The sequence below is a fragment of the Manacus candei genome, unplaced genomic scaffold, assembly GCF_025592945.1.
Source record: "Manacus candei isolate 608988 ecotype Guabito, Panama unplaced genomic scaffold, ASM2559294v1 h1tg000017l, whole genome shotgun sequence".
Lineage (NCBI taxonomy): Eukaryota > Metazoa > Chordata > Aves > Passeriformes > Pipridae > Manacus > Manacus candei.
The window spans coordinates 26097474-26122471 of NW_026138065.1; the positions used below are offsets into that span (position 1 = coordinate 26097474).

General features: G+C 36.8%; 1 protein-coding gene across 10 annotated transcripts in view; it reads right to left on the bottom strand.

The window, feature by feature from the left end:
- CDC42BPA (CDC42 binding protein kinase alpha) overlaps positions 1-24998 on the bottom strand; it is a 187011-nt gene that overhangs the window by 18969 nt on the left and 143044 nt on the right. For 7 of the 10 annotated variants that reach the window (XM_051783376.1, XM_051783375.1, XM_051783374.1 and 4 more), the window contains 15 exons: positions 23997-24073; positions 22798-22845; positions 18982-19020; positions 15739-15858; positions 14952-15032; positions 12726-12831; positions 11846-11982; positions 11081-11220; positions 10143-10224; positions 8759-8975; positions 7935-7997; positions 6420-7013; positions 4411-4508; positions 2805-2889; positions 946-1069 (listed from right to left, as the gene is read on the bottom strand). In XM_051783376.1, coding sequence (XP_051639336.1) covers positions 946-1069; positions 2805-2889; positions 4411-4508; positions 6420-7013; positions 7935-7997; positions 8759-8975; positions 10143-10224; positions 11081-11220; positions 11846-11982; positions 12726-12831; positions 14952-15032; positions 15739-15858; positions 18982-19020; positions 22798-22845; positions 23997-24073 — 2011 coding nt within the window. The remainder of the gene's footprint in view (positions 1-945; positions 1070-2804; positions 2890-4410; positions 4509-6419; positions 7014-7934; positions 7998-8758; positions 8976-10142; positions 10225-11080; positions 11221-11845; positions 11983-12725; positions 12832-14951; positions 15033-15738; positions 15859-18981; positions 19021-22797; positions 22846-23996; positions 24074-24998) is intronic. The other 3 variants (XM_051783373.1, XM_051783379.1, XM_051783372.1) reach the window with 2 other exon arrangements.

Sequence of the window (24998 nt, forward strand, 5' to 3'; positions counted from 1 at the left end):
GAATTAAAATAATACTGCAGTACCTTTCTCAGTCTGTGGTCAGAATTAAAAGCTCCTCAAAATGGCAAGGATGCATTTCAGAACTCAGAATAAATAAAACTTTAAGAGACCAAACTTCAATCAACTCAGAAAAGGCAAGGCCAAGAAACAGAATTTTATCTCCACTGCATACTGCTGTTACCTTCCTTAGAGCTAAAAAGAAAGACAAGCTGGGAGCCACCCACTGGTGGAAGATGTTGAAAATTAGAAAACTGAAATACTCAGTTCTTGGAGTGTGGCTTAGCACAGTAGCAGGTCATTTTTAGTGAGTGATACTAAATGGTCAGTAACATCCTCTGCGAACACTGCAAGTAGTGCAGACCTATTTTTGTTGCCATTTAGGAAAGTATTGGTAAGCTATTCAACACTTCTATTAGAAATACATCCTGAAGTCCTGTGTCCTCTGATGAGGTGAGTTTTGTGAGCTTTATAGAGAGTTTATGTAGTTAAATCTATAAATCAAAAAAGCAGATGTCTTGGAGTACTGGTGAGAGTAGAAGAGCCTTCAGAAAGAAAAGCAGAACCAGAGTCTGAATGTAATTAATCCATATGCATAATTAGCAATGCAATCTCCTTTTGCAAAGTGTTTATTAGAGATCTTTATATATACAGTGTATGTGCACAGCTATGCAGGTTATATACAGTATGTGGAGACATGCATTCCAAATCACAGCTGTTTCACATTAATTAACCTGAACTAATGAATACTTGTGCATCCAGTGCATATCCATATCCAAACTGGCATTAACACAAATTAAACACTGAGGATTAACACGGTAGCGGAGAGACAGAAACATCTGAATGGGCATTCCAGAAAGCAATGTATGAAGTACTACACTGGCACCAGTCACTGTCCCTCAGCGCCTACAGGCATGTACAGAAGACAAGTACATGTTGAATACCGACCTTCTCTGCTGCATCCTCTCCTCCTCTGGGACTCTGAAGGAATAGCGGCGCTTGTTGTTGATGTTTCGAACCATTTGCTTCCGGCTGTTATCTGATGTCTCAGGGACCACGAGTTCATCACCCTCTGAAATCAACACAAATATGGTGATCTGGTGGGACAACGCATGGAATTTGAATTCGAAGACATTTTCTTCCTCTGCCCTCACTAAGTGTTGAACACCACTCACTTCCCATCAAATCCAAACAAATGTTCTTTGGTTTATGGGTTTTCTTGGCCACTATCTGCTACTCTATTATGTAGCAATAGACTTAACCCTTCTTCACACACAACCTGCCACACTTGTGTTCTCACAACAGCACTGATTCATTCTTTCAAACAAAACACTTAGGTGGGCAGGAAAGGATCTCAGTCCTCTGTCTCAAACTTTCCTTGGCAGTTCTCACTGAAAAAAATCACTAAAACAGTCTTGTTCTGCCATTCGTCTGGAAACTCAATGCAAGATTCTCTTTCATTCATTCCCTGCTCCAAGGAGACTACTCCTTTTGAATTGTTTGAACAGTGCTGTATTTTGGTGCAACTGTGGGAAAAGGGAGGATTTTTTCCACATGTGTACATCTGGTCAAGGCACCTTTATTAAAGACATGAAAAGTACAGCAGTGATAATCATACAGTAGGATTGTTACTTTGAATGAATGTTGCAACTCCTCTGCCTTTTATATACTTTAGTCTATATATATACATGAACTTCAGTCCATATATATATATATGTATACACATATATATATATATGGAGACTAAAGTTACCCTTAGTAAGCTTGAACATACCCAACACCTACTGCTCACTGCCAAAACAGGTTTTGTATGGAAACTGAAAACTCTTCTTTCCTTAAGATCAGCTGGAGATTTCCTGAAGGGTGAGATCTACTAGATAAGTATTTTCAGGAAAAAAACCTGCAGACTTCTAAAGAGATACACTGTTTAGGTAACATACAGGAGAAAACCATCAGCCTCAATTCTGATCCTATGCTCTACAGTTTTTCTTCTCTTCTGCTCTACTTTTAATGTTCAATCTTTATTAGACTTGAAAATTCTTTATACACAGCTGTAGTATATTGCTCCTCTCTGCCACTGTTATTGCTTTTGTACTAATTTGCTAGCAATTTAAATAACACTGAAACACTGCCAACAGCAGTAAATGTTTCTAGAGTGTTTATTTCCACTATTTTCAGAAAGTTGTTAACAAAAGTTTATAGCTTTTGGTTGTTAAAACAGAGCATGTCCCCGCTCTATCTAAGAGGTTAAACAGAAGTTTAAGGAAATTCCTCAGGAGTACACTTATGAAATGGGCTCTAAAAAGAAAAAAAGTCAAAAAGACTTTTAATAAAAATAGACCAGTGAAGCTAAAACTGTGGCACACAGCCATAGTGGCCCTAGTAATAAGTTACGAATACATAATATTACATTACTTTATAATCTTTGGGAAATTTTTTTTTTTAGGTAAAGTATAGTATTAATTTTAATCTAGTACTGCCAAGATCACTACTAAAGTCTTTAATTGTGCAGGCATTTTTAGACAGCATTCTGGCAGGTGATCCCACATTTGGAGGGAGTGTCTAGTCATTCTATTCTCTACTTCCAGTCTTCATTCAAGTCTTAATTGAATATTCAAAAGGAAAGAAAAAATTCAGAGTAGTAGGCATCATCAAAATCAGTGTGGAATCTAGAAGCTTTGGTTTTTTCCAAAATTAACAAGAACACATATGTTTGAAAGATCACTTTCTACAATGAGCAGTCCCAGGCACATAAAAACACTCTAAACAAAAATTTGCATGATGAAAATTGGTTTCTCTTTACTTACCTGCCATTTTGTTTTTGAAATATATTAATCTAACTGTCTCCAGGCCTAAAAGGTTTAGGGATCCTTCTGTATTCAAGGGTCGTACCTGAAACAAGGAAAACCAGTCTCTGTAACAGTAATAACTCACATTTCTCTACTGCATCTTATTCTGAAAGCTCCACAATGCATTATAAATGCTATAAAAGGAGCACTGCTGTAGAGTCAAACAAGAAACAGAGTCTCCTATCTCCAGTAACACATGGCAGCTCTCAAAAGTAGCAATTGCAAGTCATTATAGCCACACAGAAGAGTTAAAACAATTTTAGATTTTAAACTTCTTTTGGGAAAATGAGTACAGACAGGGTTACCTAAAATTCCACTTTAAGACACAGGCTTAACACCATTCCTGCCAGCACTTAAATAAACAGTTCTGTTAGAAGTCTACTTCATATATCATTTCAAGTTTTTCTATCAGATGTGCAAAGCAATAAGCTGGGCTTTTGTTTTGTCTTAGTACCATGTCACAATTGTGCTCTGCGACTTGATAAGAGTGTATACAGACTGCTAAAACCTACTGGTATTTGTAATTTCCAACTTAAAAATGACAGAAGCATTCCACACTCTGAGTCTGCAAACTGTGTTAGAAACCAGCTCTTCATAATAAATAGCCATTTTTGAGTCTCCTGGATGTAGCAATTCTTGTTTGATGAAAGTAGTTTTATCCATTAAATGGGAAGTCTTGAGCCAAATATTAATCCAAGTACTAAAGTGCATTCTTACTGTGTAGGAAAAAATGATCCAAATGCTTAACAACTCAGAGTTTGGACATCAGAAAGAAATTTCCCCTAAATTTCAGATTTTCCTTCTCTCCTTAAGATGAGTAATAGTCAAGTACCTTGAACTTTTGCATTATTTATTCTTACAGCACTGCCAGAATACCCTGGTCTGCATCTGACACGTGGGAAATTGATATGCTGAGAGACTGAACGATTGACACAAGACCACAGGGGCAATGTCCTGTAATTCTATGTCACTGGAATGCCAGTAAAGGAATGATGTTGACAATAGCATGAAGCTGAAGTTAGTCTAAACTATGGGAAAAAAACTTTTCTTATTTCTCTCCAAATACAGCTGAGCAAACACCTACTAAATACCAAAGAAGTGTCAGTTTTCAGAAACTTTTGATAAGAGATCCAAACCTGACATCATCCTGGTTTTAGTATTTGTACTGGTTGAAACAAAATGTTCTAACCCTGTCTGTCTGCAATGTTCTCAAGCAGCAGGAGATAGATTTTTTGTTTAAACATTTTAACATCTACCATCTTCTGGCAATAACATAGATGCAATCAGTCCCAATGAAGCCATATGCAATTAATACCAAGAAACCGCTCTCACTATTGCAATAATATCATTAAATCTAACACAGTCATATGCTCCAGATTGAACATGCATCTAAAACAGTGAAACCACATGCAAACACATCTCGTATCTTCGATTTCAAACAAAAAAGCAGTAGCTCTTCTTTTAGGTCAATTATGTTCACACAAGCAGTTTTAATGATGGCTTCTAATGTGCTTAAAAAACGGGTATAACTGTAGCAAAGCATTGCTGAGTCTTGGCAAGTTACCTTTTTGAGAGGAATAGTTTGAATCCACTCCATGGAGTTGACGTCGAAGATGTCGATCGCGTTTTCACTGTACACAGAGAGGTATGGTGCATTGTAACCTGAGAGGGAATGAGTAGGTAACAGTGTCACGTGTTTTTAGACACAGCCCAAAATACATAATTCCTTATGGTTTAACCGTATTTATTTAAAAAAACCAAAATCAACACTACACAATCCAACAACAATCTTTGAAAAATGTGTTTTAGCTCAAATATGACCAATAAATTTATTCTGAAGGCAAACCAGCACCACCTAAAAACTTGGAATCTCTGTGACTTTCCTTTTAACTTTGCCGAAAACCCAACTACTTTCTGAATTATAAGAGATTACAGTTTATTCTGCCAAACACTGATGTGGTTCAAAGTTTTTTTTCCTCTAAAAGTCCTATTTTTAAGAGCTCATATTTTGTAAATGATGTGGTAGGAAAATATATTACTGTTATTTAATAACTGCCATTTGAATGAACTCAGCTCTTAAGTCTTTGGACTATGCACTAAACGACCATCTACTGGAACTAAGCACTACAACAGAGTCATAAAAATCATGTTTCCTTCTAGCTTTAATTCTCTCTTCTTATTTTCTGGATTGCAAAGAGAACTCTTGTGCTACTTATCTGGCACATTTTCCCAGGATGAAATTTATTCCCCTGGGACCACTTCTAAAGGAGAATTCAGTACTTCCATGTCAGTAAAAAGACTGACATGGTCTGCCAAGACTAACAAGACCATTCAATTTGTGTCTAATGTAACAGCTTTTGCTATAAAATATACCTCTATTCTGAACTGGAATAACATCAAGTCACTTCATTTAAGGCAATCAAAAAACCACAAATATCAATGACCAGTATAGATGAACTACCTGTGAAAAATACCCATTTTTCAATCTATCACAAAATCTTCTATTCTGATTCATTCATTCTCTGAGCCCATTGTAATAATCAATTTCCTAAAACTGCTTGAAAACCAGAAGTGACAAACAGCCTGTAAAAGTTGCTCCTTCCACATTCAGAAGGGCCTTTACTCAAACAAGGTGAAACATTCCTCCCCTCTGCAGTGTGACTGGACTGCTACCAGAGTGAGGTAAGAAGACAGACTATATTCTGAAAATCAACATAAGACTGAGCTCATTCACAGACACTCTGAGGGCAAACTTGGCTAATCTTTATCTGCATTCAGAAAGACGTTAAAAAGAAGAAGAGAGACATTGCAGGTTGGTTTTTTTTCCTCAAACTGTCACAAAGATAAAGCCCCAGAATTGAAAAAAAGGTGCAGTAAGTCTTTTCCAGTTGTTGGTGGAAATCTTGAAAAATTATAGTATTTTTCCCTCAGGGTTATGAAATGTATTTTCTACACTGCGTGCTATGCACTGTGTTTTGGGAAGGAAGAGAGAGACAGAGGAAGGAAACTTAAAAAGCAATTTTTTTAACAAGCAGAGAGGAGATGAGTGTTGACAAAAACTGCTGAGAAAGAGAGAATGAAAGAATAAAGAAAGAAAAGAACAAACTAGTAAGTAGGAATAAACACTATGAAAGAAAAGCAAGTCGAACTACCAGATCCTGATGACTCTGAACATCAAAGTTGGAACCACAATGCTGAGCCCAAGTACAGTGACATTTCAAGACTAAGTAACAGTAGTACAGCATTGGTGGTAAGGAATACATTGGCCTTTGTAGAACCTGAAGCTTTTGGCTGTTTTAGATACCAGGACATGTGTTTAGAAGTTGGACATCAGAGTTAGAAATCCTGACTCATGATTCCTCTTTGTGTTCCAGCAGTATAGGTCAGTGACAGAGTTGTCAAAACCAGCATAAATGGGATCAGGATTAAACCCTCTGACTAGACTAAAAATGCTGACAGAAGCTGAGAGCATTCATTTCCCTGTCAGGTAATTAGCCTTGACTTTCATTTCCTGTGGATATTAATACACTTCCATGTACAACAGCAAACAGATTGACAGATGTGGCAACTTACAGCAAGAAGATGGAGTTGCGGGCCACATCAACTCTTGCTGTCTCGATCTTCGGCCCTGGCAGTCAACGTAAACCCCGACGCTGCTAAAACACAGCAGGTATTCTTTATTTGAGATTTCGACTGCACAGATGGCATCAGTTGGCTGCTGTGAGATAAATGATAGTGTGTGGTCGTCTGGATGGAGCAGACTGTATGGGCTGCCTTCTCCATGAAGGGGATATTTTAGGAAACCTGACTGGTAGCCCACACAAAGGCGGTCACTGAAGATTGACATCCACTGGACGTTCCCCTGGACCTGGATCTCCTTGATCTTTTTGTGACGCGTCTTACTCTGATTTAGTTCATAACAGAGGACCTGCCTTTTCATAGCTACACACAGGCAGGTCAGAGCTCCGTGGCGCACGTGTCCAGAAACTATTGACTGACAGCCTTTTGTCTCTGCCAGCTTATAAAACTCAGTCTCCCTTCCATCCAGGGCAGCCATAGGGAAAAGCCGCACGTGACGGTTCCGTCCTGAGATTACTGCAATGAGCTGTTCACTTGGTATAAGCTCAATCTGATGAACCTTCTTATTGTCACCAACACGGATAATCTCTGAAAAAAATGAAGAAGACCCCCCCAAACCACAAATTCAAATAAATAAGGTTGAAGTGTGAATTGATTATAACATATGTAATTGCAAAGAAACCCAAGAAATTCTCTTTACTGCTTTCCTGCAATATTAAAAATTACAGAATCAAAACTTGTATTTTAATAATACCAGATGTGGCAATTCTGGATAGACCTTTGGCTTTTCCTCACCAGAAGCAGGAGGAGCAGATCTGATGCCACTAAAACCACTATATTACTTCAGTACTCATTTTAAAAACAGTTTATAGCAACAAAACTACTGAATAAAGGAAAACCCTCAAAGAGCTGACACAGGAATACTTGTTGAGCATGCAACAATTAAACATGCTGTTTGCTGAATTAGTTTGGGCATCTGTTATTACTTCTTACAATACTGAACATAAATTTTCACTTCCAGTACCAAAGAGGGGGTTACAGACAAGATTAAGCCACAATTCTTACTGAGGTGCACAGCAGGAGATGAGAATACAACAGTCACAAACTGAAATGAGAGAGGTTCCTACTGGATATATGAAGGAAATGTTTCACTACGAGAATAATTTGCAACAGGTAGCCCAAAGAAATCATGTAACTGTTCCTGAGGATCTTCAAGACCTGATTGGCCAAAGTCCTGAGTAACCTGGTCTGAATTCAGTATTAAGCCTGCTTCGAACTGGGGAAAAAACCTTTGACTGCATTCCAGATGCTGGATCATCGTTATTGAAAAGGATACCCAAACCAGAAAGCACACAGAAGCCCTTCTGATCTCTCATGGAGTTGTCCAGCTGATAATGTAGTAAATGAAGAAAAATTAAACCAGAGGATATTGAATAAGAAAAAAGGTTAAAAAGCCACTTTCTGATTATTTAGTATTAGGGAAATTATTACCAGTTCCTAATCTCTTACCGTCTTTGGTGACATGCACAACAAATAACCCTTCTTCATTCCCCAGAGCTATTCTTTCATGGTCTATGACATTAGGAAAAAAAAAACAAATGTTATTTTTCCTTGGAAGTACTTGAGGAATTACTTCAACAATAGTGATAATTCTCATTAACAGTTTTTTTAATATCTTGAAATAAATGTATATAAAGCCAAACCCAATACATTCATGTAACAAAAAACCATTGGTAACCTCCCAATTTTTCAAAATCTGAAAAAGCCAAATCTTTTCCCATTTCTCCTGTAAAAGTAACAGTGAGAAACGTAATTTTTAACAAACCATTCAGACCACTTAAGTGTAGCACTAGCTTTGAAATAACGATAATATTTAAATAATTTAAATAATCAGAGTTTAACATATTTTATGCAGTTTAACATATTTAAATGCAGTAGCATTTAAAATTACTAAATTCACTCTCCGATCTTACATTTTGTGTCTGGTCCCACCAGGAGATTTTGTGAAGTCAGTGATTTGCATCTATTCTATAGTGTTAATTTTGCCCAGTTAGGGAATTGTTACCAGAATAACAAGAGAGAAATATCCAATTCTCAGTCAAAATTATTCATAATTATGAATACGAGTGAATTGAGGGAATACTCTTAAAAGATCTGACAAAAGTACTGGGTAGCAAATTGCACTTAAGCCCATACACATTTCCATATGGACAAAACTACTACATATGACTCTCTATCCAGTAGATAACACCATCTAACACATTTTCTTTCTAAAAGAGCATGCTTTCAGCATACCCATTTTTCTTAGAGCTTTCCTCTTATTCATTTCATACCTATGATTGCTGCTGACTGTGTTGTTTTGATGAGGGGCAAGGTGCTGTCATAAGCTTCTTTGGGAACATAGACTGAGCGGTCTTTGAGTTTGTTCTTCTTCAAGATCCTATGCAATTCATTCAGCACGCCTACCCACTTGCTTTTTTCATTCTCACCGTCTGCTAGGATCAGGATTGAACACTTGTTACTGGATGCAGAGAGCTGGGAGGCTGTAACCTGTAAAAAATTAAAAGATACATATTAAGTCATAATTGACAAACTTCCTCATGACCATTTTTGCAAGGCTATCAGATGCCTGTAAATGCCCTTTTAATTAGTTCTTTTAAATAAGAAAGCAAAAATTTAGCCTTAGTTAACAGAAGACACTCTTATCTTATTCTAAGAACCCACAGCAGAGAAACCTGTAGATGTGAATAACTTAAAGAACAAAGAAAATGTTGGCTTTATTCTAAATGCATTTGTATTTATTCCATAATTCACAAATGTCTGCTATGCAGACATTGTAAGGTTGTAAATTGTAATAAGGTTGTAAATTGTTTCTCACAGCAATTTTACAACAAAAAGCATTTCTTATGGAGCATTCTGTATTTTTTAAGAGCAAAAGATTTCATTAATAATTCAACACAATAGGAATGGTCCTTATGAAAAAATGATCTGTGATCCTTTTCATGTATTTGATACAGCTACTATAGATAAAAGTCAAAGTCCCTTTTGTAAGTTTATCTCCTGTAAGCACACAGAGTGATGAACAGTCTGAAAACTGGAAAAACAAGGAGTAAAACACAATGATACAAAAAAGAAATGATAGGGGAATTAACAAGACACCAAGGAGATTTCACTGAGGTCAAAGCTTCAGTAGACTACCTAGTAAAAATAAGAATATTGGAAAGAACCAATGATGGCAAAACCCTGATATCAGATACTAGACATAAATTTTGATGAGCATTTTACCCTACATTTCTATACTGGTCATAGATAAATGGGAGTTTTCAGATAGCCAATGTACATATTAAAAAAATAGCTAAGATAAACGTTTCAGGAATAACATAACCAGTTAAATTGAGAAACAGAGGGCAACTCTGGGAAATGAAAATGTAGAAGGTCATGATGAACAGAAGAAGACAAAATACATCTTATAGTGAAAACTAAAAAATAAAATCCACATACAGTGGAGATGAGAGGTTGTCTAAATGAACCAATGCTATTTTTACCACAAAAATGATGTATGTACAGATCCCTATGCACTGCTGCTGCCATGGATACCAGATGGTCAGAAATTGCCAAGAAAATAAAATACTAGCAAGCTGCCAGCAAATGCACACCATCCATCACCCTGTGAAACCCTGTATCTCTGGGTTACCCAGATCAAGACATAGTACTTACCCTAAAGATACAGGGGATATCTTTTCGATTTGCATGAATGACATCCGAGGCCAAGACAGAACTCACTGAGAATTCTTCATCCCTTATGGAGACCACAAACATAATGGGAAAAGAGTTAAAGAGTAAAATCTGTATGTTTGCTTTTTACTTTTCCAATAGCCTTGTTTTGTGAAGGACATAACAAGTCAGCGCTGAGATCTAATTTTTAAAATTATCCTTTTCATCTGCAGATGAAACTCAAATGCAGTGTTGTATAATTAATTCCTGGTAAATACTGATGGAGATAAATCTATTTAGATATCCTGTATCTTGTTTCCGTTTGTATAAATTAAAACCCTTAAATAAGAAAAAGTCGAACTTAAAAAAAAAAAAGCGGGACCAAGAACACCTCTTCCATAAAAATCCAAACTCATTAGAAGTCTGAGACTTTCTGGATGAACTAACCTAGATCAGAGATGAGCTTTACTTAGTTGCTGTGTTAAATGCTCTCAGCCTTCAGTGAGGTTGGTAGTATTTCAGTAATACTGAAGATAGTGTGAACAAACTAATAAGCCCTTCTGAACCAAAAATTGTAACAGTTTTATCCTATGCCAAAGTTTTATCTGTCTTTCAAAACTCTATTTAACCCCAAAATAATGTTATTTTTTCTTATTTTTTCATTCCAGATCTTCTACACAGTTGAACAGATGCTCTTTGCACATGATGTAGTAATGTAAGTTTAAACATCCACATATGAACACACAAGTGTAGTTCAGGTTAACTTCAAATATAAGCTAGCTGCTTTTTTTTTTTTTAGCCCAGAAAATTAGAGGCTCTCAACATGGATTACAGGGTTTCATAAAAGCTCTGGAGCTTGCTTACTGATTCACAAAAAGGAAAAGCAGAACAAAACCTCCCAGTGCCTCTGAAAAGCTCCCCCTCAGCACCACTTGGCTTACCTCATGTCTATGACCTGACTCACTATCACGCTGGGCTGGGATGCTTTTCCTTCTGCTACATCATATAGGAAGAGTTTAAAATCACAGATCACTGCCAGTGCTCTTTGCCAACCTTTCTTTACTCCAGCTGGTTTTGGTACCTTTAGAAAAATAAATTCTGATCAATTTTCTGTAGGTCTGGATGCAATCAAAAAACCAAAAAGCACAAAAATCCGTTCACTCATCTGGGCTGAAAAGCTTTTACTCAGTGATAGCATTAAGCAGCATAAGCAATAACACAGGAGCAGTAAGAGCATCCAACACACGATTTAAAAGAATCAGTAGTATCACAGATTCCTTCTTCTTATTCCACAAAGTCATTCAGAGTTGTATTAACAAACAGAGAGAAAGAAACCCATCTCTAGTTGGTCAACAGGAATATAGTCAAAACTATGACAAGTAATTCTTTTAATATTTATGTACAAGTATCCACACCAATACCCTAGACAGTAAGAAACAAAAAGATTCAAAAACTCACAGGCCCTTCAATATGATCTGATCTCTAGAGATGAGACTATTCAAGAGCAATTCAAAGCACAATAACCAAAAGAGATGGAGAGAGAATTACTGCTGAACATGCTAACAACTTCTTTGTGAAAATCTGGTTTCCAAACTACTACCTTAAAGTATAACTGAATCCATCTCCCACAATGCACCAATTAATTCCAGCTCCAGAAAACAATGAATTTAACCTCAGTGCCTCAAATGTAGCTACTTGACACTTACTCGGACATGTCCTTCATAAGCTGTTCCTATGCCTTTCTGTGGATCTATTCCCAAAGGTCCCTTAGTCTGTTCAGGAGGGATGGGACACACTGCTGGAGCCTTGTCTGCACAGGTCACATGGCAAGAGAATCCACATACTTGTGAGGAGGAGAAGAAACAAAAAGATTTGACAGTTATTTCTTGTGCAATGCAAAAGTTACGATAAAGATGATGACACTTATACAGGAACCCTCTCTTTTTTTGACCAACATCTGAATAGTCTCACTGAACTTTGCTACAGCGAGACAGAAATAGAAGTCTGCACACAGCAGCAGTTCATGCTTTTATCTGCTCTAAATCTTTTTTCTCATGTTGAAATAGTTTATGGATACACAGTCTGGTTTCATCCAGGTAAGAAGGAGCCTAAGATAATCTCTGTGATTTCCTCTAGGCCCAACTCTACTAGTAAACTAAATGCTGGAACATCCTCTAAATAATGAGTGTCATTCTGTGTACATGCAGACAGAATAACTGCCATTCAGTACCAATTTGCCTCCTTCTAGAATAAATCAGAATAGGTGTCTTAAATTTTGCCCTGCAACAGAAAGCTAAAAAGCTGCCGTCGAAATACCTGACCACTGACTGTGGCCCCTTATTGCTATTTTAAGTAAACTGAACTAAGCTCTTCTACCACCAACTGGAATAAGTGTGTCCCCAGGTAATCTGTTAGGCAAGATATCTGAAGTGTTTGGTTTCTACTGTTGAAAGACTGAAGCATGAGAATCTCTTTTGTTGTTCAAAATATAACCAGAAGGCTCCTGCGCAACCACGCTACAACATTTACCGAGTCATTTGCATCTGTAAGAACTTTAGTTGACACTGTGCTCTCACAAGTGCTTACCTTCACAAGTGCAGCCCTGTCGTATTAAACCAACCATCAGAGATGTGCACTGATTGCATTTTGTTGGTGTATTGAACGACTTCACTACAAACTGGTGGGCTTTAGGCTGTGAAACAAGCAGACAAGGATGTCAACACCTGTAACACCTTTGAAGAACAGTTATTTTTTTCACAGACATAAGAGTGCATAGGTTCATTTAAAAAGGCAGCTTGTTTGTGTTTGTTGAAATGAGATCTGAGCTCCTAACACTTGGGCTGAAAAAATTCCTTATCAGTGCTGGTTGTTGATAATTTAAAGCATCCTCTGTAACCAAAACCGTGGAAACTGGACCTTGCCTAAGAGCATGAGTTTGTTTCCATTGCAGATAGGAAAGCTGCCAAAATGATTCCACTACACTCTAGAAATTGGATGTGTGTATGTATGTGCTTGGGGGGCACCCGGCTGCCAGCCCAGGTCAACCCACGACAGTACTTTCTAAGCTGCAAATTTAGTGCTCCTCTGTAAGGAGTGTTGCCTTAGTTCAAAGAAAAAGAGTAAACTTCTTAAAAATTCCATATTTTATGCCAGAAAGCATGACAGATTTCAGTTTTATGGTGTCTGGCAGAGGCAATTTCAGAACGCACAATTTAAAAGCAAGGGCTGAAGTTGATAGATGAAGTTGATTTTGAAAGGTCTTATCTTGCTGTTATTCCTTGGGAACACAGACTACATGAGTAAGTGGTTTAATTCTCTCTCTCTCCACAAGGATGGTCGTGCTGATGCTACTACACAAAGGCTAAATGACTACGTAATGTGACAGTATGATTCATAAAAGGCCTTATATAAAATCCAGGAAGCTACTTTGCCTCTCTACATAAAATCCCGGCGAAGTAGCTACTGGTAGAGAAAGGACAGAGCACAGGGTGAATGCAAAGACTGCCCAAAAAACCTGGATAATATACACGATCTGAAATAAGACAATTTTGCAGACTAATGAGTAGGTATGTTAAAATTTTACTCACTTTCCTGTTTTTCGCAGTGTAAGGTATCACAGCTAAGGGCTCAAACTTATCCACATTTAATGATAGCTTTACTGTTACAATGGAAGCTTTCTGTCTAGAGATGGATGTCTTGTACTGAAACTTGCAGGGAAACAATACTTAGCTTTAAAAACTTACGCAATCAAAAAGTAAAAAGGTTCTTTAGTGGACATAAGTTGTAAAGCAAATCATTACTTACTGAGCAAAATGTTTGCAAAAATTAAATTATGTGTAGAGTAAAATCTGTTTCACATGATTCCAAGTGCATTTTTTTTAATCGATCTACTAACACACTGCCAACAGAACATTGTCTGCTCAAACTACTTAGCTTTCCTTTACACAAATGAATCTTTTGCTACTTTGCAATTTATCAAAGTAGAGAAAGAGATCTATTAGAAAGGCTTACTTACTTCATTGATTAGTTGCAGAAAAATTGTCATTTTTTAAAATGCACAGAAGATTCTTAAACCACTTCCAAAACTTTAATGAGAAAATTTTTCCTTTCATAGCTTATATCTTACTCCACATTTGCTTGAATATACATAATCCACTGGGATACATAATTCACTGGGAATTAGCATATACTGACTGACTTACTTGGCCAACAGCAACATGACTTCAACAACTGAAGTAAAATCAGTACTTATGCAAGTAAAAACCCAGAAAAACTGGAAACCCTTCTTTCAGCCCAGTGCTGCAGTGCTGGCTGTAGTGCTCACTCCACAATGCTCATAAAAATGCCAATCTATGGTTTCATTCTTAGGCTTACTTTTTGCCTTTTCTCAAAAACAAGCATCTAATTATCTAATCAGACGTGATAATCCGAGACTGGCCTGCAGTGACCCCAGTTTTATGGTATGCAGAGCATACACAGGCAGGTTTGTCAGAAAACACTCTCTTCCTAGGACACCTATTTTCCTTTCTTCATTTTCTGGCTCATTTATCTCTTTCTAATGTCCAGACTACCACTTTTCCTATAATCAAATGTCTGTGTACTGCTATAGCGGAATTCCTAGTGTAACTTGTCACAATCCATCATGTAAGAATGAGGGGTTTTAAATTTCAGAAAGCAACCAGCTTGCATATAAACAACCCTTGTAGGCAGTTCTGGTCAGATTAGTGTGATAAACAGTTCTCATGAAGCTGTGGCCCAGGAGTGACATTTCCCCCCTCACTACACAAAGAGTGTGAGTGCTTGACAGAATACCTTTGGTGCAGAGAGTCCTGATCCAATATATGTTGTCCTCATGGTCGGTGTGTGCATTGAACGGGGAGGATGATCTGTAACCTGAAAACAGTCCCCAAAGGATCAATAAGACATCAAGTGCACACTATCATAGACAGCCTGAATAAAGGAAAAAGACTACATTGCCCCACCCACCCCATCCCCAAGCACACAAGCCATGAAACCAAACTGATTAACACAGGAAAGGATTTGGAAAACCAAATCCCATTTCTCAGCAAAACGACATGCAAGATTGATCTCCTAAATGTCAAAAACAACTTCGTATTATCTTAAGCATTTGATTGGATATTTTCTAATGTAAAATAACTACAGAGTTAAGTTTTTTAACAGGGAAAGGGGATAGATTGTTATCATTGCAGAGTTTGGCTAATATTTCTTAATAACAAGACTTTCAGCAGGACTCCAAAGTTTGCTTTTACAAACTACAGTATAACAGTATCTTTGTGCCAACATTTCTTAAATATTCTGAGGATATTTGACTGGGGATATGTTATGAAGAGAGATTATAACTATAATTGATTCAATATAGTTTCCATCCCTATTCAATTAACCATATGTGAAAGGGAATTCAACATTCCTCAAAATGCAGTTCACCACTAGTGCAGAAGGCTATTACAAGGTCCTAAATAGTCTTGCTGCAGAAGAGTGAGCTTCATCCTAAACAAAAGGATTTGCAATAGTAATTTTTGCACAAGTGAAATTGTTACTCCTTAAAAGAAAAGACAAAGATTTTTCAACAGTGAAGTACCTCAATTGGCTCAATCTCACTAGCTGTAGAAGGAGACCTTGATCTTGAATGGAGGTGAGACTTGCTATCTTCATCCCGTGATGGAGTATTAGACAATGTAAAATTCTCAACTGAATCAATCTAGGAGAACAATTCAAGAGAAAAAAACAACAACCAAAGAAGTAAATCAAAGACATCGTTAAAAAAGAATTCTCAACTCTTACCAAAATAAGATATGGGAGCAGTAGATTCCTAAGAGAGAACTGAGAGGATAAAAATTCAGTTTTAAGCAATTTCTTAATTAAAAACACAAAAATGCAATGAAAATTGTGGAATACAAACACGCCAAGGCTTCTGCTGAGAGGTGAGCACATGCATAAGAGCTGCTAGGTCAGAGGCCTGACAAACACTCGAAGAGACCTGTAATTCAGCATTTTTAAAGGGTGAATATTTTCTAAACACTACTGGGTTTTGTCCACTGGTAGTAGGGATTTGTTAGAAATGAATTCCCATATAGACCATATAAATTACTGTAAACATATTCAGGAGAAAACAAGGAGAAAAGACAGAGTAAACAATGTATTTCCTGGGGCTAGTGTTAATTATGTTTATACAGAACTGAGGGGGTTTTGTACTCCATTTGAACTACAAAAACATCCTTACCAGGAATACAGTTTCTTCAGGGGAATACTTTCTTAGTCCTTGATACATACAATGAAACTAAGCCCAACACAGAGCTACACTGAACAACACAGCATATAGGTACAAACACGTATCTTGGATAACAAGTCATCTTTTGTTAGTTTGACTGAAAAAACTAGAGAAGGCACAATTCTCCCTTGAAAACAAGACCTCTTCACAAAGTTTTCTATGTAAAAGTATATATAGAAGAAAAAAAAAGAAAGGTGAAAATGCTTTTCTCCACAAATAATAAGGCTAAAAGCTGGAGGCCTCCAGAAGGCTCTGTGGCATGCCTGGATTTTTTGCAGCAATGCTATCATCAGCTCTCCATTGCCAAGGATCGGGCTAGCTTGCAGACAAACTAAAATATGCAGCAATGTTTACAGGAAGCATTTGAACATTCCAGTGTTTCTGATCTTGTTTGCCAATGACAATACTAGGAATTCCACAAACTTTACTGCTTTTTGGGAGTCAGATATATTGCCAAGCCAATCTAATACATGCATACACAGTCCTGTTCTCCAGAAACTCAATCACGGTAGCGAACAGGTGCAGTTGCAAGTTATTTCTTTCTACTTTTTTTAATAACATTGAGTTATAAGTTTGGTGTCTTCTAGTTTTACCATAGCCTTCAAAAAAAATTTTCAGGTGGAGAATGTTCATCAGTTTAATCAATCTAGGCATATTAACATGCCTGCAAGTATTTCTGAAATGAAAATGGGAAATTCTCACACTGGGATACACCTGTTTACTACGCATAGATCATGTGTTTCAAGCATTGAGGCAAAAATTAGCAGTAAAGCAAACATTTTGTGCTCAGATTTATCAGAAGCAAATAATAATTGAAACCTTTACCCAGTATTAGAAACTTAGATGCCTTAACTAGTAAATCCCCAAACACATAACATATTTCAATTATTTTAAACTTTTTTTTTAATTCAGGATAAACATGTGATAAATTGGAGCCCGCTGAAAGACTGTTTAACCTTCCACAATTCTACCTTCTCCTTAAAAATGTTACCAAAAAATTAGCCCAATGAGTAACTACAGGCAATTTTTTTCATAGCAAGAAACAGACATTCCTTTTTTTCTGCAACTTAAATTCAGAGATCTAATCTATCATTTCATAAATGTTTCCAGATACTTCAAGCTTTCCCTTTCAAAGTAGCATCTGCATACCAAAGAATTTTCGTGGTGTCTGTGAAAAAAAATTTAGTACAAGCTTGATATGAATGATGGAACTTTTCTGGAATGTGCTACAAAGCCTTTGTGGTTGAAGACAACTGCTGAAACAGTAACAAATGTATTTTTACTTTACTTATGAACATAGAAAGCCCGCAAAACACACAGAACCTGATCTACCATTATAGAATTTAAAGGGAATTTAACCACCACCTTTGCTGCAGGAACAGGGCCTTAAGCTGTATTGCTGCAGTGATCTCAGGTTCCTTGCTTTAATGAGAAGAACTAAGTACAAAAGCAATGTGATGCAACTATGGTCAACAGTTTACAAAAACAGTGTTAACACCATTCAGATTGGTTTTAAACAAACCCACTAGATTATCAAAAGCAGACTTCAATATTTCCTACCAAATTGTAACAGCCTTGCTGTCTTCCACAGGACTGTGCATAGTTGTCTACATGAGTCACCTGTTAGGTCTGAGCCAAAGCTGGCCAGTGTATAAACACATCTTGAGGAGAGGGAACTCCTGAACAGGAGGCACCGCCAACAAAAACAAGCAGTTACCGTAAGCTCGCCTGAGACACTGAGTGGTGTGCTTTGAACTGCCTGGGTAAGGACACTATTGGAGCTGTTGGGCAATATTGCTTATTTATTTAACATTCAGAATAAATGCTTTGTATACTTACTTATTCCTACCACCATATGTGTATAAAGGAATAAAAGTGGCAGCGTGAGTTTAAAATGGACATAACATACCCGGTGCAAATTCAAGTCTGACAAACCTCTGATAACACATGTGAAAAAATGTTTAAAAACCCATCATGATTTTTGAAACACCAAAGACTTTTCCAGATTAACGAACTACGACACATCCATTTCTGTTTTCCCTGCATGAGTTTTTCCTACCCTCCTTGATGCTCTACTTACTCAATTCTCTACTTCACATTTATCTTTGTACTGTGATATTTTCTATCATTTGCTGTGATGTGTCTCCCAAATGCCAAACTTTCACCTTTTATAGGCAACTCCCACAACTTAACACATGCCTTCTGCTAAAGGCAAGGAAATAAACAGGCCCTCATTTGATGTTTGCTCATCTTCCCAAACTGCATCTACCTGAGTGGCTTCCACACAGAACTTTCACGCTGAAATGAGAAAGCACTCAAAAAGCATCTTCTCCAGTTACTGTGATATTCTGCTCACAGGATTACCAAATGAAATACTCCAAAAGCTTTTAGCTCACAGCTGTAAAACAACAAAAAGCACAGCAGCAGCAGCAGCAAACAGCAGCAGCAGCACAGGACATGCAGTGAGGTAAATACACAATCCATACATTAAACATAGGCATGGACACAACAGGCAAAAAATAAAGGGCCACATAGAGTAAGACAGCCTCTTACACGTCTGCCTTTGTTAGCTGGAATACAGGAAGGAGGGCGCTTTAACAAAGAAAGGAGAATATGTTACAAAACTGAACAGTTGACACATACATCGCCTCAGAATTCCACACTCTGTATCTCCAGAGATAGTGTTTAGACACACACAAACATGTTCATTTTTACAAGTATTTAAAAACCAAGATACTATGAGGCAAAAAGAGGGAAGAAACAAAGAAAAAGGAACCGCTATTTCAAGCCTGTAGTTTTACACAGGATAATAGCAGGGAAACTGCAGACTACAGTGCACTATTAATTTGCATCTCTGTGCTTTGAAAGAAGATGAATGAAGTAATCTATTGGAGGCACAATATGTCCAATTTAAAGTATCATTACAAACCAGATTTACTCTAAACTTAATTATGAATGTGCAGGTAAAGTCAAACCTCTCACCATACACTACTGTGGCTTATTCTGCCCAATACTAAGAATTCAGAACATCATTTATTCTGTGGTTATTTAGGAAGTTCAGATTTGTTTAGTCTAACTAAAGCCTATGATGACTGCATGTGAGGACAGAATGCAGGAGGACTTAAGAAATCTATCTTTAATTTGTAATGTGTTAGTAACAGGGGAAAAAATAGTTTCTTTGAGCATGTGGGAAAAATAATTTTGTCAAGGGAAAGTAGGATTCCATTTTATTATTATTAAATAATCACGAATTCATCCTTAAATAAAATAAGTGGACTGCTTGTAGTAGCTAGTGGGATACACAAAGATGCACCTGGCAAAGAAACAAAACCCAACACTTTCATTATCAGACAATTCTAGTGAACATAGGAGACTTAACACCTACACGATGTTACTGAGAGACAGCCTGAAACAAACAGGAGAAACAGCAGCAGAGATTTAGAGATGAGTCTGTTAGAGTCACTGGGGGTGACTTCCCTCTCCCCCAAAATCAGTAACCAGGGACTGCAGAAGCCATTCCTACTCCCCTTGCTGTACACAGGAGACACGAGAGTCATTTCTGAACATGTGGACTTTCACAGCTGTGAGGATTTAGGCACCAGTATCACCTGACCAAGTATCTTTTCAAGGCAGGACAGCTGGAACCAACAGTGATTGCTACTCATCCAAACAGTGAGTTACTACTTCTCGCTCAGCATCTGCAGGCTACAAAGTCAGCAGGACATCTATTTTTATTTCTCTCCAGCAGAAATTGCAAAACTACTGTTTTCCTCATTGAGAAAATTAGAATTAACTCCAGACATTCATAGAGTACTATAAATAGTTACATTATTTGGATGGCAAACACACAAGACATGCCCACTCTAGTAATCCCAGTACTGTGTACACGTCTACATGCTAAATAGACTTCAGAGATCTCGCAAAGACTGCCTTGTAACTGCAACTGCACATAAACTCTTTGTCCTTTCTTAATGAAGCACAGAGTCTTAAGAAACAATACAGGCCATTATTAATATTTACTTCGGGTTCCTGATAAAAAGAGAGGCTTTTCTGAAACCCATGCAATATTGCAGCACTGCATGAGTCTGATCTGAGGACTTCTAATTCTTCCTTGGTCTTAATATAAAGAACCAAAACACTTCTCAGGTTTGACTGAGTACAAATTAATTCTTCTGGAGATGCTGCAAGAAGGGCTGCCCTTCAAGGCAACTACTATCAAAAAGAGTCAGGAAAGGAAATGGAGGTCACATTCAGTGGGCAAGGATTTTTAGTACTCTTAAGTTCATCTAATATATTGATACTAAACCAACTTGATGAGCTAAATCATGAATAACCATTCATTGTGATAATTCAGAGAATATATATCTATGAATGAATCAAGTAATTGTCCAATAAATTAAATATCCAGAACTGACTTTAAGCACAAGTGAATGATAGCATCATTCCCCTACTAATGCAGCTATTATCTTTATTTCTCTTTCTATCAAAGACAGAATACCTTGTATTTGCCTACAAGGTACTCTTCCCATCTTTGAACAGTCAACTCCCTTCTTCTAGAATTTTGTCAGATGAAAAAGAAATCTGCCTTGATGTTAGAGATATTAGACCCTGGCCAGTCCAGTCCAGAGATGTACTTTTGCCAATGTAACTGAGCAAGAACACTCCTGTTGGACTGACATTGAAGATGTAAGGGGGAATTTGACTCCATGTGTAGTAAAATATCCCCATACAACAGTACACACATTAATACCTGAAACTGTACCCCAGACGAAAAGGTGGGTATCTGCAAAGATTTGATCTGGGTGGACCAATCAAGAATTGTTCTTAAAGGATGTACAGCAATAGTTGAAAACTACTCGTTTGCATAGAGAAAAAAAATGTAATTTTGTCAAAATGCTTGTGGAAAGGAAATGCTGCCTTCTTTAAAAAAAAACCCCAACCAATAATAAATACATTATTAAGTATAAGAATTAAGTGCTGAAGTCCTTCAAAACTAATTAGACAGCAACCAGGAAAATATTCTTGTCCTAAGCTTCCTCTTGAAAAATAAAATATTATCAGCTACTCTGCCACATATGTACCTTATCTCTCTTTTAACAGGTTTCAGGATAGAGTTTTAGATATTCTTAAAGGTACCTTTCTATGAAATAACCTGTTGATACAAACTAAGAGCTCCTAATATTCAGGTAACATAGAACAGTTCTTTAATCCAGATAAATGATATAAATATTATTCATTTATTGTGCATTTACATGACAGGAAACTCTACTCTCATTTTTTTTTGTGTAAGAAAATTCCAACAATATCAGCAAGCCCAAACTTTGCTGTACAAAAATGCAGGCAAATGTCTTCTGTGATACCATAGATTTATCTTCACATTTTGTCTAGGGTATATACCCGACTTATAGAGAAAAAGCATCCAGAAAGAAAGCATTCTTTCAAAGTAAGTGAAAGAAAATGAAAGCAGTAGAATAGGCCCATATACTATATCCTCTTTGCTACACCCTTCACAGCAGATATTGCTCAAATAAAATGAATTATATTATATTTCAATGTAAATAGGATTACAGTATGTTAAATACACATGTATAAATATGTGTGCAAAAATAAATATACAAGCACACACAAATGTACACACACACACAATATACCTACAAAGTTGTGTAGATGGGTGTCTACCATGGATGCACAGTATATACTTTGATTTCAAAAAGTTTACTGTTAATTACTTTTATGTGCCTAATATTTCAGTTTGGGAGAAATATAATGCAGTCAATTTTCAGCTTTTAAATTAATTCTCTTAGTATGCAATTAACTAGTCAAAAAATTTAAACTGTCCTGACAGAAAACCTGCACCTTAAATGGCAATAAAAAGTAGTAAGTTCACCTCAGTTATAATGAAAATTACTTCTCACAATATAGGCTAAAAAAGAGATAATATTTTATTTGAGCAAACAGAAATTAACTGTATGCAAGGCAAACACTTTAAAAGAAGTGATTAGAAAACTTTTGGAAACAACTAATGATAAAGGAATAATATGAAGCAATAGAATAAAATAAAATAAATGTGCCAGTGATTTTGGGACCATTTTCCACAGGCCATATCAATAAATAAGGCCTAAAAGCAGCTTTCCTCCATCAGGAAAACTCCTTGCAATTAAGAATTCTTCACCTGCACCTAAAGAAAAACATTTAGCTTAAAATGGAACATCTATATGTATAAATAGATGTAAGTGTGCTATTACAGAAATACTCTGTTCTCCACTGCACTTGCAGATTTTTTAAGTTGACTGCATTAATGTCGGAATATTCCAAACCAATCAACTCGTCTGTTATTAAGGGATTTACTGGGTTGAAAGTCAGACTTACGTCATCCATAAAATCAATCAATGAGGATGAAGAGGAGGAAAAGGAATCCTATTTTAATGAAAACAGCAGTAAAAAAAGAGAGAGAGAGAGAAAGAGATGGATGAAGAAAACTGCGCAATATAAATAAAATTGCAAAAATAAAGAACTGTAAATAATTAGTGGCAGTAACAGTTACCTCAGTAAGTTTTCATTAATTGCCTTTCATAGACAATTAATCAATAATCTATCTGTAAAAAACCCAGTGTTTTTCCAGCACTCAATAAAATAATATTCCTATACTCCAAGGAGATTCTTATACTGAAAGTAACTTATAAGATAAATGATTAAAAAGAAAACTTAAAAATTGTGTTAATTGTGAGGACTTCAAGAGAGAACAATGAATTAATGAATACATAATGAAAAGAAAGCACATTCTGGGATATTAGTAACATCAGTGATTATGCCCTTTCATAGCTACATGTAATGACCTTGTACGCACATCAGGAAAAAAATGGGCAAACTTTAGACAACTATAAAGGTGGTGCCTTGTCCCCTCTGAATTCTGTTTGACCAATATTTCATCCCAGCTGCTCTTTTAAAAGAAAAATTATGCATGGTTTACTGTTGATTAGAAAAAAGAAGAAAATAAATGTACAGTATTGTTTCAATTTTTTTCTTCCAGGTTTCTACCTAAACTGGTCCTCTGTCTAAAAGTGACAAAGGTAAAAAACAAATTCATTTTTTAAGTATATAGGATCTGTGCAAAGGAGATGAATAGCAGTTATCTGGATTTTACAGATCTGTGTAAAATGAACAGACGATGAACACAATCTAATAAACAGTATCAAGGACTTCAGGGGATACAATCAAGGATTATTTACATATTTTCTCTCATTTTTATCAAACCACAATCTGTATTACTTGGTATTTTTCTGAATACAAAGAAAAGCCATTTGAACAACTATGCTTTTCATGTTCACCAGAAAATCAGGTAAATTTCTGCATTCAAGGTTTGAGAGAGAATTCACTATGATTACTAACATTCAAGAGAAGGCAGCCAGCACTGCAAATGACAAACAGTTCTCACATATTATTATATACAAGTATAAATGGGGAAATACAATTAAAATACAGCAGCAAACTCTCAGCAAATATGCACATAACCTGCACACAACAGTAGTTCCACTGACTAAGAGAGTTAAAACAGCTGTAACACTTACTTCAAATTGATCCAGAGCAGAGGTAGGCGCATTCAAAAATGCCAAGAAAGAATTCTGTGAGTCTTGGTGCTTTACACCTAGAAAACAGCAGCAGGTTTTTAAGCTACAGAAAAACAACTTTTTCATGGAGGACCTTTGCCTTGCTGAATCAGGGTTTGAGTGTCCACCTGAAACACCTACATGTTTTAAAACATGTTGCACATTTGGTCTGTCTTCCACAGTAAAAGATTTTCTTGTATGAAACATATAAGTGTATGTTTAATTAACCTTTTCCAAGCTAAGATGTCTGTGTGGTATGAGTTCAGTGTGAAAACACACTGTATGTACATGTCTGTTATGCAGAAGGCACTGGTTTCTAATGTGCTTATGCCCATTGGCACCACATGCTAATGCAGCAGGTGCCATCCCTGCTCTAGTCACACGTGGGATATCCTATGATGACAGGACAGCTGGAGCTGACAGCCAGGTTCCACAAAAACATCCAGAAAACACTGGATGGGTTCCTTGACCCATGCTCTCTGTCAGGCTGCCATCCTTCACTGCTGAATGCCCAGGAGCAATACAACCCTGGGCAAAGCTTCAAATGTCTCTGTCACACAGCATCATCTAAGTGATGTTCAGCCAGCAAGAGAAGCAGGAATGCTGCATCCCCTGGAGTTGCAGAGGCTGGCACATCCTGACTGTTACTTTAACTAGCTTCAACTCAGAGCTTTTTTTCTTCTTTTCTTTGGGGCATAATTCAAGTTGCTGTGTGGGTGTTTATAGCTCACAGATGTGTACAAACTCTATCTTCCTGAATGCTATAAATGCATTATACACACATACATATAAATACTTATTATGACCAAAGCCTGCAGGACTGTGTGCATCTCAAAAGAATAATGCTATCAAAGGTTACTTCTTTCTTTCAAAACATGTCAGTGTCTTGCTCTAATATAACCCATACTGAATGATGAGGTTACAAGAACCGTTTCCTCTTTAAAATATAAATACACTGAAATC